Genomic DNA, 14,424 nt, shown 5'->3' on the forward strand with positions numbered 1-14,424 from the left:
TGACAGGGCAGTGGGCATATAGATCTGATAGTTACAGGAAAGAGTCAAGAAATAGGCAGTGGGAGGGACAGCACAGCTGCCCAAGAAAACAAGGGTGAATATGCTGTGCTCCTCATGGTTGTTGTGTGTTTCAGTGGGTTTAAATTTTTAAGAGGCTCCAAGAGAAGATACTTTAATAATTCTCTTATTTCTCTGTTTTCCTCTGTAATTCATTCATTTTATTGGTGATGGCTTTCACAATCAGGGACAGGGTGACCTCTGAGCTCCACTTGAGCCACTCTGTATTGGTTTGGAGGAAAATTAATGTTCTGAAGACATTAGAGTTTTGATTTTCTGCTTTGTACACTGTTCCCATATCAAACATACTGAAGCTTGTGAAGCCCTCTCTGCTGCTGTCATGAGGAAATTTCTGGTCACCAGCTATATAAAGCAGGTGATAGGGAGTGGGTCTTGGAAGAAAGTAGTTTGCTATGGAAAATTGATGTGCAGCAAGTGAAATTCCTTCTACAGAATTTCTAGTCACTCAAGAAAGTGATACAGTAGTAATTTGATCTTAAATATAAAGACTTAATTTGGAATTTAAAATTTTTCTGAAAACACACATTAGTCAAATATTTATTTGGAGGCTTAAAAGAAGAAATAAGATGCAATGTTAGATCTTCTGTTTTCCTTTTAAATGTACAGTACTTCAGCTTTTCTGTACATAGAATGTGATCAATCACAGCAGGCATCACAGACCTGTTGCATGACTTGATTAATTGTAGATGACTTTCAGATCCTGACATGCTTTGCATGAGATACCTTAGTAATAAGTTATTGAATCCCTTCTCTCTTTAGAATTAATTGTCTTTTGTTTTGAGTAAGGTGATTTTGTATTGCATTTGATGTTTTTTCAAACCAAGATTTCATTCAGCAGTATAACAAAAGCTAAAGGAGTGTGAGATGAAAGGGATTTCAGAGCAGGGAGTGAAGATAAAGTCTTATCTACAATTAAGTTAATAAAAACTCTTTTCCTTTTTTTTTTTTTTTTTTTTTTTTTGGTAACACAGTTAAGGAACTATCAACTTGGCCCTGCCCAAAGAAAAGTTGCTGAAATTGCCAATCTCTCTCAAACCTTTCCGGTTGCCAGAGGTTCAGCCCAATGACCATCTGTTGAGGACAGCAAAGTTCAAGGCTAAAAGCATACATCAATTTAGGGGGCTGGTGGGAAAGCTCAGCATGTAATAAGAAAAAAAGAAAAATAAAAAAGACATGCCAAATGACCTTAATAATATTTCTCCTATGCAGGCACACAAACCCTATTCTTGTAATCCATTTCAGTTTGCAAACTTATTTCTAATATGGAATTCTGATGCTGCATTGTTTCAATCTTATTATCTACTTACCTGTTACCAAAACATGAAATCTCATTATTGGATCCATTGCTGAACAGATCATCAGGGTAGTATTCAAGAGAAACAAGGTTATTTTAAATTTATTCTGCTGATCAGAAGCAGTCATTTTATTTAATAGATATATGACTAATTCCTAAAGACCCATCATGTTTGACTGTGACTTACACACTTTAGGGTCATGGATTTGCAGGAACTACAAGAAAATGGCCTAGTCAGGCAGTATGTTTCCAGATACTAAGTTGTGCTAGAGTGACGTTATACATAATATATTGTTATTGGTTTTGCATAAAGCTAGTTTAGTACATGCCCAACCAAGATTTTGCTATCTAATGAAAGGAACAGACTTTTCTAGACAATCTTACACTATGATCCATAACAGGAAAATGCTAGAAAACTGGGGCTAGACATAAATAAGGTACATGCTTGTAGAAGACAAAAAGAGAATAAAGAGGTCTGTTCCTTATCATGTTTGATAGCACATTACACACAAGCATGAGTTTAACCAGAAATGGGTTCTCATGTTACTGTGGTTTCTCTCAAGCTAAGTGTTTTATACCTTATTTAAGATAATTCAATCACAATCTTTATCCAGACAGAGAAAACAGTGCTAGAGGTACTGATAGTGTTTATTTTCTGGGAGTCCTAAAAGTTAGCAGTGGTTGGGAATGGTTAATAAAAGAATCAACAGATGATACAATGAAACTGCACTATTTGAAGAGAGAAAAAAAATTAAATCTGAGTGTAAATCTTTACAAGAGAAGCATAATTCCTGGTCTGGACACAGGCTGATGGCAAATTTCCAGGGAAATATTTTTGGTTTGTGTTTTGCAATAGAAAAAACTAAAACTTTAATTGAAACCAAACTGTTTTGTTTCAGCAATATCTGAAAAAGCCAAATAGAAAAGCATTTAAAACTGTGTGACACCTATTAGGCCTGTGGTTGTGCCCCTGACAAAGGTGCAAGGACACCAGCTCAGAAGTCACCTGAGGGTAAAGAAGTTTAATCCTTTCATGTCCTATAATCTCCAAGTCCTACCCTGTCCTCCTTCCTAGCTCAATAATTGCATGTGATTTTTACACAATGAACAGTTCTTGTGGGAGACATTGGGGGGATTGGTCTGGTTGTAGGGGGGAAAAGCACAATGAGATTGCTCTCACTTTGTGTGTTGTCCTGGAAAGCTGTGGTCTTTCATTCATTCTGTCATTAAAAAAAAAAAAAGAAATCACTTTAGACTACTTCATGGGAGCAGAAAATCACTTCCCCACCTCTTCAAGATTTGTATTCCAAAAGGAAGAGAGAAAAATGCTCAAAAAAACCCTGTAGCATCTCATGTCTTGATGCAAACACTGCAGCCTTAGGTTTATTCATACAATGTCTGTCTGATGTGGCAATTGCTGTGAGAGAAACATAGCTACATTGGTAGTTCATTAGAAATGACTTAACACAGGGCTGATTTCTACCCCATACATATTCTTTCAAAGCTCCCATCAAAACTGCATGTGTTCATCCATTTTGACCTGCAGTATGCTTTGATTTGTTGTATGAGTTGCCTACTTCTGTGTAGAGATGTTTTTTCGTATTTTCCCCTTCCTCTTCTGGGCCATGATTGGTGGTGTACATGGTAGTTTACAGGCATGAGCCTTTTTTTTTCTTGATGACCATTCACTAATCACTATTTGCTCCTCCCTGTGTTTTGTTAATAGGCTGGATTAATTTCTTTTTAATGACCTTCTTTCTCTTCATGTTAGAATTCTCACCACAGATAAATGATGGATACACACCACATATGTAACAGTGCACAGAACATGCAGTCATTACCCAGTATGTTTTCAAAGTTCTGAGAAATTTATTTTCAGAATAGTAAATGCATGTATTTCTCTGTCATTCCTAGAATTACACTTTCTGTGGAGGAAGAAAACTTAAAGGAACATTCAGAATAAAAACACTGTTGTTTAACTGATGATTTTGGAGTATCTTGCATCTAAGCTTATAGGGGTCTTCAACTCAATTTAATTCTTTTCACAGCTTCAGTCCTGAGCTTGCAAAGCCCTTAACAACAGTTCATTTGCCTTATTTAAGCATCCCTCTTTGAAGATTTGAGCAGAAATGGCTGCATAATTAAATACAATCTGGCATTGTTTAATATAAATTTATTAAAATGTCATTGCTTAAAATATAGATATGGCATCACATGCATTTTATTTGTTCTATTGGTACACCAGCCCACAGAAATATGAATTGTTTAATCATTAAATCCCTAATGATATAAAATGCCCAGGTGTTCACCATATTCAGTACCTAGAATGGAGGTTGTGCACGTGCTTTGTTGCACGCTATATTTAACTGTTGCATCCCAGCTTTGTCATCCTCCCTGTGCCATGCACACCCTGTGACTTGGGCAGATGCTGCATCTCTGAAAAGAAAGTGGAGGAATTGGCACGTGTTCATTGCGATCCATCAAGCAGCTTTCACGGCCCCAGCACATATGAATTCTTTCTTCCTTCTGGTAAAGGAAGCTTACATTCATTTACAAAGTTTTGTTTGGTATTCTGTAGGTAATTTGAATTTCTAAATTTTCCATCTTTAAAGATGCTGCTTTAAAGTTCTGATGGAAAATAAGGCGGATTGGAAGTTCTTGGCTTAGGTGACACAGAGGGATCTCATTTTTGTGATCATTCCTGCCTTCAGGAACTCTTAATAAAAAGGAACTGAATTACTAAATGTACTTGTCACTAATTTTTGGAGTGAAATAACTGACCTCAAATGTCAGTTTTGGACAAGAAAGGGACTTGAAAGAATTTTGGTTGTTTCTGTTTTCTGTAAGACACTTGCAAATCCTAGTATTAGGAAGCTTCAAAAGTTTTACTCTCTAATGTCTTTCTCCTTGCTTGTTTGGCACCCTAAGCCCCCATTTTGTCTGGGTTATGTAAGCACTCCATGCAACATATTTCCAAAACTCTTGCTGTAGGTGTTAAGGCTCGTTCCAATGTTTAGCCAGCCCTGCATGCTTCTGAGTCAGCTGATCTCCAGTCACCACATCAGAGGTGGTTCTTCCTGTTTGTGCACTCAGTGCTGGAGCTCTTGGTTGGCTTTCTGCAGTGCAGATGTGAGAAAGGTTCACTAAGATGTTGGATGCAGTGGAGACGCTCTTTTACATAAATACAGGTGGACAGCGTGTGAAATACTGGAATGACATTGTTACAGAGATTTCAGAAAATTTAATATTAATTAAAAAATAGGTGGATGTCATAGAATCACACAATAGAGTCGTTTGGGTTGGAAGAAACCTTAAAGATCACATAGTTCTAATCCCTCTGCCACTGGGTTTACTTCCACTAGACCAGTTTACTCAAATTCCCATCAAATCTGGCCCTGAAAACTTCCAGGAATGGAGCATCCACAACCTCTCTGGGCAACCTGTTTCAGTTCACCACCCTCACAGTGAAGAATTTTTCCTAACATATAAGTCTGCTCTCTTTCAGTTTAAAGCCATTACCCCTTCTCTTAAAATCTGGGAAAATTACAGATGTTAATTTTAATATTGCACCATTTGATTCTGTCTACTTATTCTGAATAAGAGAATATGAATTGGAGCAGGCATTAATAGTGTGCCCTTGTGTGAATGAAGGCCAAACACATCCCAGGCTGGGCTGGTGGGAGCGTAGCCACTGTCTTGAAGGAAGTGCCTCTCCCTCTTTGGTGCTGCATCAGGACTTCAGGAGTTCAGTGCTGGGCTCCCCAATATGAGATTTATCTGCTGGAGTGAGTCCAGTGGGGATCACCATGATGGTGAGATGGGATAGAGCACATGCTATATGAGGAAAGGAACTGGATTTTTCACCTAAGATACGAAGGAAAATCGTATTAGGGCCATTCCAACTTAAATTATTACTCTGAGAGTCTCTCAAGCTCAATATTTATATTTCCCTTTTCTTGATTATTACAAAGGAAACCAATATATTATAATAATATTATATATTAAAATATTACCATATCATATTAATATTTATTCTATATATTTGTTGCTTATTATAAAAAATAGTGGCCTTATATAAATACACTCTATATATGTAGAATGTATTTTATTTAAATATACATAGAAAACCTTCCATTCCAGGAAGACCTTTACTCCTTTTGTGAACAGAAGGTGATTTTATTCGCTTGCAAAACATGAAATTGAGTCCAATTGCAGGTGCTGGTGAGATGCCAATGGGCTTTTTCTGCAGCACTAGATCTGAAGTTGGGGGCATCTTTGCACCCCACGAGAGAGAAGGGTTCCAGTTTCCCTGTGCACCTCTCCCTGGCAGGCTGAACACTGGCTGCACTGGGTGCTTCTTTAGCTGCAGCTCTGCCTGGCTGTATCCTACAAAAAGGATGAGTACCTGACCTACAGTAAGTCCAAGTCTGCTCCTGGATTAGTATTCAGAGGATTTGGCTGTAGTTAGTCTTTATTTAAAAATGCAATGCCTATTTCTCCTTTAAATTTGAATAACGTAAATCCAAAATAGCTACATCTCCCCAAGTAAAATATTTTTATTCAATTTCCTTTTTACTTTCTTCCTTTTTAAAAGAAAAATAATTGAATCCTGAATGTTTCAATCTGAACTCCACAAATATTGCTTTGGTCTCTTAAGTCAATGAACTTTGTGACAACATTCCTTGTAAAGGTTAAAGCCTTTCCAGACAAGCGATTAACAACTGCGATAAGCCCTTCCATGAGGCATGAGTTTTGCAGCCTGTTGTGTGGTATCCTGAGTCTGTAATTGTCTAAATATAAAGAGATAAGATGGAAAGGGATTGCCAAACTGTACTGTATAAGGTAAAGCTAGTCAGAGGGAAAAGGTTTATAATTTTTCTTCTTCCTTTTACGTTGCTGGCTTGTTCTTATCTTTAGCCAGAAGATGCTAACATCATTTCCTTTCTATAAATTGGCTTGCACAAGATACAAAAACACAGCATGAACTTTCTTTTCTAGCTTAATAGATGCCTCAGTGTTTGGTTATTCAAGAATCCTGATTTAATCTTGGAACTGTTAAAAAATTATTTTACCAAGCCAGTAAGTACGCATATTGCCTCAATGAGCCTTCTTTTTAAACTAAGCAGCAATATTTAAATGGATATTTGGATTTCATTAGAACAACCAATGATTGCAAAGTGATGTTTATAGGGCTTTTTTGAGTTAGCATGTCTACCTCTTTTGTTGCCTTTCTAGTCCTGTTTGAGTAGAAGTGATTGGCCCATGGGTTTTAACAAAATTGTGACTATTGAAGAAGATTCATAAAGCAGTTGTTCCCCTCTCCAATAGTAAATGAGTACCAAGAAAAAATCCCACAGTCTTAAAAGTTTTCATGAAGTTTTTAACACCGATTCAGATTATTAGTGATTCACCTGCTCATGAATGAAATATGAAACTTGTTTCTATTGCTCCCATTGCTGTGCCATCTGGGTAAATCATGTGAAATAAAATGATAGTAAATGGCAAAAAGTCCCATGACTTCACAAAAGAAACAAGAAAACAGTGAACTGCTGCTGTTTTTTCCTGTATAGCAATCTCCCAATTTTGAGATATAGTTATTTTATTTGCAAACTAGCTATATAATTAATTGAAAAGTATGTCCTGCAAACACATTTTAGAACTCACACAGGAAGCTGTGAGGATCTCCCACTTTGGCAAATAGTTACTTACAAATGGGAACTTCAGGCCCACAGGTGGTCACAAAGGGAACATTTAACAGATTGGACATAGTATATGAGGCCACATTAAAAAAATTCCCTGTGCTTCACATGGGTCCTGCCAACAGGTATCCCTGAGCAAACCTTTCACAGACTGCTTGGTGCCACAGTGGGTAATTAGAGCTGATTTCAGTGTGAGCATGTCAGGCTCTGGACTGTTTTTGTGTCTGGGTGTGATAGGCTATCAGATGTCTCGGAGGGGCTTTGGCTGGCTGAAGACTTCAGTTTCCTAGGGGTAGTGCAGCTACTTAATGATTGCCTGCTCCTGTCAAGAAGCACTGTTGATGCAGTTTAGAGAAGTACTGCAGGATGAGCACAAAGATTGTGTGAATCATGAGTAGCTAGGTAAGTCCTCAGTATAGGCATTGTGTAGCTTAGCCTAGGACTATAGTGTTTTGCTTTTGTCCTTGCCCAAAGTGTCCAAAGCAGCAGGCAGGCTTAAAAGTTCCCACAGGAGTCCCAAATGCCATTTTCTATTAAGCAGGAAACAGCATTGTTTTAAATGCAGGTTTTCTCAAAGCTAGTGTTTGTGCTGGTGCAAGAAGAAAGCAGCCATGATATGCATATTCAGTGGACAGTACCTCCACTTCCAGGGCTAATTGACTCTTTTGTGAGAAGTTGGAAAAGCCCTGAAAATTTGCAACTTGATGAACTGAACTTAAGAGTGTCCTTCTAGGACCTAAATGGCAAGCAAAATACAGCTTCCCTAATCACTTTTTTCTCCAGGACTGCTTCTGAGTTTATTCCTTACAAACCATCTGTTAGCTTGTTAAGCACAGGAAGCTGATACCTGCAGACCTGAAATCAGCACCTGAAATCAGCTGGCTTGAGCCTTGGTCTGGTGCAACTGCAGTGGGCTGCCCTGAGGCTTCACAGGATTTGCAGCGTGGCAGGTGCAGAGGGACCAGCACCTTATTGCAGCAGCTGCCATGGCCAGCAGGCAATAATCTGAGCAAAGGGACTGCCAAAGGTTCTTTTTCCTGGAAGAAAAAGATTTGCAAAAACAGACTTAAGCCTGGTGTGTCCCCCACTGATTGCTGTCAAATGGAGACATATGGGAACTTTGCCATGCAGCACTTTGGTGTAAATTCATCCTATTGTCACCACATGGCTGAGACTTGAGGCTTTAAGAACTATCAAAAGTAATATATGAGCTTTTCTTTATAAGGAAAAAACCCTAATCAGTTTAGTAGGTAGTATGTAAATGGTTATCTGGGAAGTATGTTAATGCTAGAGTTGTTTTAGTAATCTGATGTAATTCCAATTTACAAAGTAACTTTACAAAAAACATGGAGACTTTTTGGAAATTCTTTCAGTATGTTTATTATACAATTGAACTTGATTCCTAGGAGAAGTGCCACTGCAGACCAGCAACACCATGGTATTGGCCTGACAGGCAAATAGACAGATGTATAGTGCAGTTGTGGGGAAGTTATTTGTTGTGTTATCAGGTTTCAATTTCTTTAATTTACCTACCCCATGTATCTGTGAAGTATCACTGCAGCAGTACCACTGCAAATACAACTGTCCAAGGGTCTTAAGGGACCTGGTCGGTTTTGTCACTGGGATTTCCTGGTTGTCAGCCATAAAATTCAGCAATTTAACAACACATAAAACATGAAAAAAGTCTAGTTTCAACAGCAGAATATTTTGCATTGCCAGTAGTGCCATTGCTGACATTAAGGTCAATTCTGCATGAGTGGGTAAGCCCCAAAAAACTAGGGAAAATAGCTGGGATCACTGTTGACACTGAACTGTGTGTTTACAGCATCAAGCTGCATTTTAGCTCATTACCTTCAAGTGAGATCCAGTACATCTCCATGAGTGGCTATGGGAGCACAGCAGCTCGAGTCTATGCCTGTTGCACTTGCAGTGTTTTTTGGAATATAGACACAGTCACTGTCCTGCAACCATGTGTATATCTATAAAGTTATTAATAGTGAGTTTTTACTTCTTAGGAGAGTTGTTTTAAGAGGACTTGAAAAAAAATTGGAAATAGGAATTAGTCAATATTGATAGAAACAGTATAATAATCCATTATTTAGATTAAAAGTATAGCAAATTTGAATCAGTATCAACTCCCCCAGTAAAAGCCCTCTCAGCATGTAGAATATTAAAAAATCCTCTCCTCAAGCAGAGTTGGTTTTTCACATACCTGATCATGCCAAGTAATCAGACTTGATTATCCCTAATCTTACTCAGCTCTTCTAGTTGAATGATCCTTTCTGGAAATGGGAGCTCTTTGGTGAAATAGATGGAGTTTGGCTGTTGAATTCTAGTAGATCCATTTTACCAATGCTGAGTCTTTGATGAACACTCACTCCTAAGGATGTACAAAAACTTGAGCTTGAAAACTTGCAGGCAGAATGCTCAGTCCCAGTAAATCACACATTTTGTGACAGGGTGGGATAGTTGGAGATTAAACACACTTCCTCCCAAGTTGTATATAATAGTGAAGATCAATCTATTTAATAATTTACGGATTAAATAGTAGCATTATAAGAAGAGAAGAAAGCATAAGGAGGAAATCGTCCCATCATACAGCATCATGATGGGATTAATGGCTCAGAGCTGAAGGAGGAAATAAATGTGTTGAGAAATAAAGAAATATATGCTTTGTTAGCTCAGTAGGTTCTGTGTACATCAAGCTTCGGGCAGCAGTGTTTGGGATTGCAGGGGTGGGATGTTCGCCCTTTTGTTATTTGTGGCAGTATTAAGCTTTCACTTGGATTCGTTGACTAGTGGGGATTCCCTATGAGAACACTGTCCAGTGTATGAAATTCTCAGCCAGATGTTTACCTTCCATTTTTTCAGTGCTGTCACAGCTTAATCTCTTCTGTTTGTGTGTTTCTACCAAATGTGGACTTCTGGGCTTGCCTCTTGGCCAGTGTGATTTGCCACATCTGGGAATGCTGTGGTTTGGAGAGTGACAAGTCGCACTCTTTTCTTCCAGTTTCGCCTGGTGGTAAAGACAGCACTGAAGCTGCTGCTGGTGTTTGTGGAGTACACAGAGTCCAATGCACCGCTTTTGATCCAGGCAGTATCGACTGTGGATGAAAAGAGAGGTGAGTAGCCTTACCAGGGGGTTGCAACATCCCAGCACTGCTGAGATCAAGGTAGCATTTCATCACTGCTTTCAGTGTTTATAGAGTTGCTGTTATTGATGCCTGCTTTGTCCAACATAACCTTCATTTCTTAAAAGCATTTTTTAAGAATTTGTATAATCTAAGGTTGTTTGAATAATTCATTATAATGAGAAAGTGAAGAGTGAAAACTGAGGAACTTGATTACCTCCTGGGGTTCCAGTCATTGCCCTTTCCCTGCACCCACGTGCTAAGTAAACTCCCCTCCTTCCCCTGCCCCTTACCTTCTGACTCAGAGGCTCCTTTGGGCAAGACCATCTTTCTACTTCCTTCTGGGAAGCAGCACTCTGATTTAGAAGAGAAAATGATATCTAATCAGTGTAATCCCTTTGAAGAGAAAGACGAGGTCAGTAATAGTACAGGCTTTATAGTAAAAACAAAACCATCTGTTGTTACATTAAAATAAAGCCCTTGAGCAGATATTATACTATGAAATCTGTTACTCTTCAGGCTCGTGAAAGATACTTGAATATGTATACTGTATTTTTTACAAATAAATAGAACAAAAATGGTTCTTTCTTGTTCTTCCCACAAAGCCATCACTAAGCTCCTGGGGCATTCTCTCTTGATGCAAAACATTCCTTTGCCTCAAGGAGAGTTTTTGAGGTTAGGAGATCGATTGTTGTGGTCTCAAACATGGAGGTTGAAAGCAAGCTTCTCTCTGTGGAGCAACTGCCTCAATACTCAACTTGTCTGAGAGACTTGATATGGTAAAAGTGAAACAAGAAAATGTTGGGGGTTGGGGAGAAAGGTGGTGCCAGAAATAGGAAAAAGGAGCCAGATTTTGCTTTCAGTTATCAGAATGGGTTGAAAAGAAAAAACCCAAATTATCTCTTATAGCAGGGAAACAGGCAGGGGCAATTCAAAGCACCAGATTCTGCGAGTTGGTGTTTTGAATTAAAAGCAGTAAACCTTATAATGTCATAAGCATAAATATGATTATAATATTCATATACCTGTGAGCACTATGACTCCTTTTTTTCAGTCATTCTTAATATTTCATCAGCTTTCTGAACTCACTGGTATTATCAATGAGTTCAAAATTCTCTATATCTACCAACATGGTAGTAAAGTCATTATTAAACAAAAAGGAGAAACAAAGTATTTCCTTTCTATCTGTAGAGCAGTCTTAGACAATCATTTACATGTCCTAAAGTAATAAAACAGCTTGAGTAACAACACAAAAACTGGTGCATGTAGTTCGATGAGCATATGTTAAGAGCATAATGAGAGGTTTTACAGGAATTCTCATACCTGTGCTTTAGTAGATTATTTTATGAACTTTTGCAAATACCTTAGCCCAAATACCCAGTTTTTCCTTCTTCCTATTTTTTAAAATTATTTTCATTAAGTAATTGTACTTAGCTCCTTAAGAGACTTTTTTTTCCCGTTTTTTTTCTGGTTTTATATTTAGTTCCCTTTTTAGGTCATCAATATAATAGAGTAACAAAGTAATTTTGATTGGAAAAGACCTTTAGGACCATTGAGTCAAACCATTAACACAGAACTGCCAAGTTCATCACTAAACCATGTCCCTCAGTGCTACATCTGCATGGCTTTTAAATACCTCTGGAGATGGTGACTCCACCACTTCCCTGGGCAGCCTGTTCCAAAACCTGATAACCCTTTTGGTGAAAAAAAATTCTTCCTAATATCCAACCTAAACCTCTCTTGACGCAACCTGGGGTAATTTCCTCTCATCCTGTCACTTGTTAACCAGGAAAAGAGGACAACCCCCACCTGGCTACAGCCTTATTTCAGGAGTTGTAGAGAATTAAGGTTCCCCTGAGCTTCCATTTCTCAAGGCTAAAGAACCACAGCTCCTGCAGCCACTCCTCATAAGGCTTGTGCTCCAGACCCTTCACCATCTTCATTGCCTTTCTCTGGACATGCTCCATCACCTCAGTGTCCTTCTTGCAGTGAGGGGCCCAAAACTGAATACAGGATTCAAGATGAGGCCTCACCAGTGCCAAGTACAAAGAGACAATAACTTCCTTGGCACTGCTGTCCACACTATTCTTGATACAGTCTAGGATGCCATTGGCTTTCTTGGCCCCCTGGGCACATGCTGGCTCATGTTCAGCTGCTGTTGACCAGCACTCCCAGATCCTTTCCTGACAGCTTTCCAGCTGCTTTCCAGCTGCTCTGCCCTCAGCACTGCACGGGGCTGTTGTGACCCAAGTACCAGGACCTTGTTGATTGTCATACAATTGGCCTCATACCGTTGGTTCTCCCTGTCCAGATCTGAAGAGATTTGTTGCCCTTCAGCAGATCAACACTCCCATCTAACTTGGTGTCACCTGCAAACTGGCTGAGGCTGCCCTCAGTGCCCTCATCTGGGTCATGGATAATGATATTAAACAGGAGTGACCCCAGCACTGAGCCCTGGGGACCCCTAGGAGTGATCATCTGCCAGCTGAACTGAACTCCACACACTACCACTCTCTAAGCCAACCATCCAGTCAGTTTTCTACCCAGTGAACAGTGTACCCACCCAAGCCATGAGCAGCCAGTTTCTCCAGAAGAATGCTGTGGGATACAATATCAAAGCCCTTCACTTTTAGATGTAGATATTCTGTATTTTAATTTATAATTTTAAATTAGTGGCCTATAAATGAGAAGTACCTGCCTTTAATGACTGATGAAACAGAAGAGAAAAAAACAGAAAGAAAGAAAATGCCTTTTTTTGAGCCATTGTCATAAATCTTGCAGGTATGTAATTAAGTTCAGCACTGCTTTGATAAAAGTTTGATGCTTCATGTACATACAAGGTGATGAGATATGGCGTAATTCTTCAACATGTGTAACCACACATGATTAACTTATAGAACCCCATATTAATTCAGCCTGGTTTCAAAGTGATCCCATCTGTAGTTTCTATGTGTGAATACATACATATGCAAATTGGAGTACAGAGAGCCATGGAAACACCAGCTGTATTCTAAGGTGCAAGCAGACCATAAAGAAATAACTGCATGGCCCTTGTCATGTAGGAACTAGCTTCTGCTTGCACTTTCATTTAGCTCCTCCCTTCTCCCATGCTTTTTGCTTCAGCACTTCAGAGGAATTTGGTCTCTTTTCAGTTTTAAGCATACTAGATTGCAAAGTGGAAGTGGAGCTGGCATTGCACTTTGCTGTCTAGGGTTTCTTTATCACAATCATATTTTAGGATAAAGATTAAAGCCAAATGGCTCTCATTATCTGTTCTTTGCTTTTCCAGAAATTTCATTCATAGTTAGATTCCACTAAATTAACTCATGTACAGTAGGTACAATGGAAAGATCTAAGTTCATTCATATATAAATAGCCAGAAGTACAAGATGTCAGGCTCTTTCCAAAAGTATTACTGACTTTCCAACCTACAGCTGCTGGAGACAGACACTCTCTAAGCTGGTGGCAGTTCGCATGCAAGGTTCTGCCCCTGTGTAAGATATTTCGTGCTTTATACAAACTGTGCAGATGTTTTGTAGTTGTGCTGTGAAGGTTTTGTGTATGACATTAAAAAAAGCATTCAAATAAATATGCAAAAACATGTAAAGAGGAAACTGAGAAAAGACTGGAACTTAAAACAATGGGCAATGTTATTCAGAAAATAGACTATATTAGTTTAATATTAGCTTAATTGTTGCAACCTCATTGTTCTTTGTCTATACACCATGCATGGTTACTCATTACTCATAACTCATAACACTGCAAGTAGCATCAGAGTTGAGGCTGCAGCCTCCCTGTCAGAATAGCTGTGATAAAGAGCTCTTTCAAGTGACAAGGTCCTAAAGGGCAGTAAAGCAGTTCTCATTTTACCCATTAGGAGGCAGGAAAACACACAAAACTCAGTCTTGCGTTTCACTTTACTGAGCCTATTTCACCACTCCCACTGATTTTGCCACAAGTCTTGCATAAAAGTCATAACCTTATAGAAACATCTCCATCTGCTCCCAGAAAAATCACGAGGATGCTATATCACCATTCTTCTATAGCACCGTTTTTCTACATCAGGATGTGGTGAAGGAGGAAATTCACGTATTCCCTAACTAGAATCAAGAGGAGGCAGTACTGTCAATGACTTTGGCAGAGCTTCTCCAGTATGTACAGGATGAAACCTTTCCTTTCAAATGCAATTTTCCTCATTATGATTTTAATCTGAACAGGTCTA

The 14,424-nt window shown here is 38.8% G+C and overlaps 1 protein-coding gene across 15 annotated transcripts in view; it reads left to right on the forward strand.

Annotated features, from left to right (window-relative positions):
- The window catches only part of FHOD3 (formin homology 2 domain containing 3), a 368,504-nt gene that overhangs the window by 236,690 nt on the left and 117,390 nt on the right, over positions 1 to 14,424 (forward strand). For all 15 annotated transcript variants that reach the window (XM_085573656.1, XM_085573657.1, XM_085573660.1 and 12 more), the window contains exon 7: positions 10,082 to 10,193. In XM_085573656.1, the coding sequence (XP_085429782.1) occupies positions 10,082 to 10,193 (112 nt within the window). The remainder of the gene's footprint in view (positions 1 to 10,081; positions 10,194 to 14,424) is intronic.

Source organism: Lonchura striata, chromosome 2 (assembly GCF_050655825.1).
Source record: "Lonchura striata isolate lonStrDom1 chromosome 2, ASM5065582v1, whole genome shotgun sequence".
Taxonomy (NCBI): Eukaryota; Metazoa; Chordata; class Aves; order Passeriformes; family Estrildidae; genus Lonchura; species Lonchura striata.